This window comes from Plectropomus leopardus, chromosome 23, assembly GCF_008729295.1.
Source record: "Plectropomus leopardus isolate mb chromosome 23, YSFRI_Pleo_2.0, whole genome shotgun sequence".
NCBI lineage: Eukaryota > Metazoa > Chordata > Actinopteri > Perciformes > Serranidae > Plectropomus > Plectropomus leopardus.
The window spans coordinates 19,488,559-19,489,626 of record NC_056485.1 but is presented as its reverse complement, the minus strand read 5'-3'; the positions used below and the strand labels follow the sequence as shown (position 1 = coordinate 19,489,626).

The window sequence follows — 1,068 nt, the reverse complement described above, 5'->3', positions numbered from 1 at the left end:
TTTCACAAAGAGACAGCGCCTAGAAACCAAAAACAAACTCGACTCTCATTGTGAGCTCCGACACCAGTGAGCAGAATGACAATTAGTTAGCGCAGTTAGCTTAGCACGAGTTGCTCAAAATGCCTCTGGACAAAGTTGACAAACTTTGAGGACAAAGATAAAAGAGACAATATCGCGTCAAACCCGTTTGACAGCGGGGACTCGCTGTACGCGTTCATACGTGACTGTTTATCATGTAAATCAGCTAGCCTTTGTGTTTGCTAAAGTTAGCCGGTTAGCTGTCCGATAATGGACACACGACCGTTAAAGTTTTGAGTAAGCTCGCGGAGTCTCGGAGGAGTTGCTAACTTGGTGCTAATCACGGCTAGCCGCTCTCCTCCTCCTCCTCCCCCGGGCTGGAGCTGCCCTCCACCGGGCACACCGGGGCTCACCGCCGGGGAGACACTCACCGGAGGGTCGGCCCGATGCAGTTGGTGTCTGTGCTCTCGATCTCCCGCAGGATACGCTCGTGTTCGGCGGCTGTCTCCACACTCGCCATCCTGCATGTTGCTCCGGACGGTTCCGAGCTGAGCTGAGCCGAGCTGAGCCGAGCGGACTGGCTCCACTCACCCCGTGCGTCATGCAGGAGGACCCGGAGGGTTGGCTCGATGTTTTCACCGAGCGGCGCGAGCGAGCGGAGCTTACCTTGCGAGGGGAGGCGCGTGGATGTGCCATGAAGGAGGACACAACTGGGAACACCTGTGCAGTGTAACTACAATGTTTGGCTAAAATGTCCTAAAGTCCAAGACCGGAGTCTAACATGTTTGGACATTATTTTAGGATTTCAGGAAGTTTCTGGGAGTTTAGGGTATTTTAAGGATTTTAGGACATTTCTAGGGTTTTAGGACATTTCCAGGATCTAAGGACATTTCGTGTATTATATGATCCTTCTTGGAGTAAAAGACGTTTCTAGGATTTTAGGTCATTTCTAGGATTTTAGCAAATAAGATTGTAGGACATTTTTAGGATTTTAGGACATTTCTGAATGTTAGGTGGTCTCTATGATATTAAGACATTTATATGATCTTC

At 49.5% G+C, this 1,068-nt stretch overlaps 1 protein-coding gene across 1 annotated transcript in view; it reads left to right on the top strand.

Annotated features, from left to right (window-relative positions):
• The first annotated feature begins 619 nt into the window (after positions 1–619).
• tkfc (triokinase/FMN cyclase) overlaps positions 620–1,068 on the top strand; it is a 9,411-nt gene continuing 8,962 nt past the window's right edge. The window contains exon 1 of the mRNA XM_042512727.1: positions 620–747. Within this exon, the coding sequence (XP_042368661.1) occupies positions 620–747 (128 nt within the window). The remainder of the gene's footprint in view (positions 748–1,068) is intronic.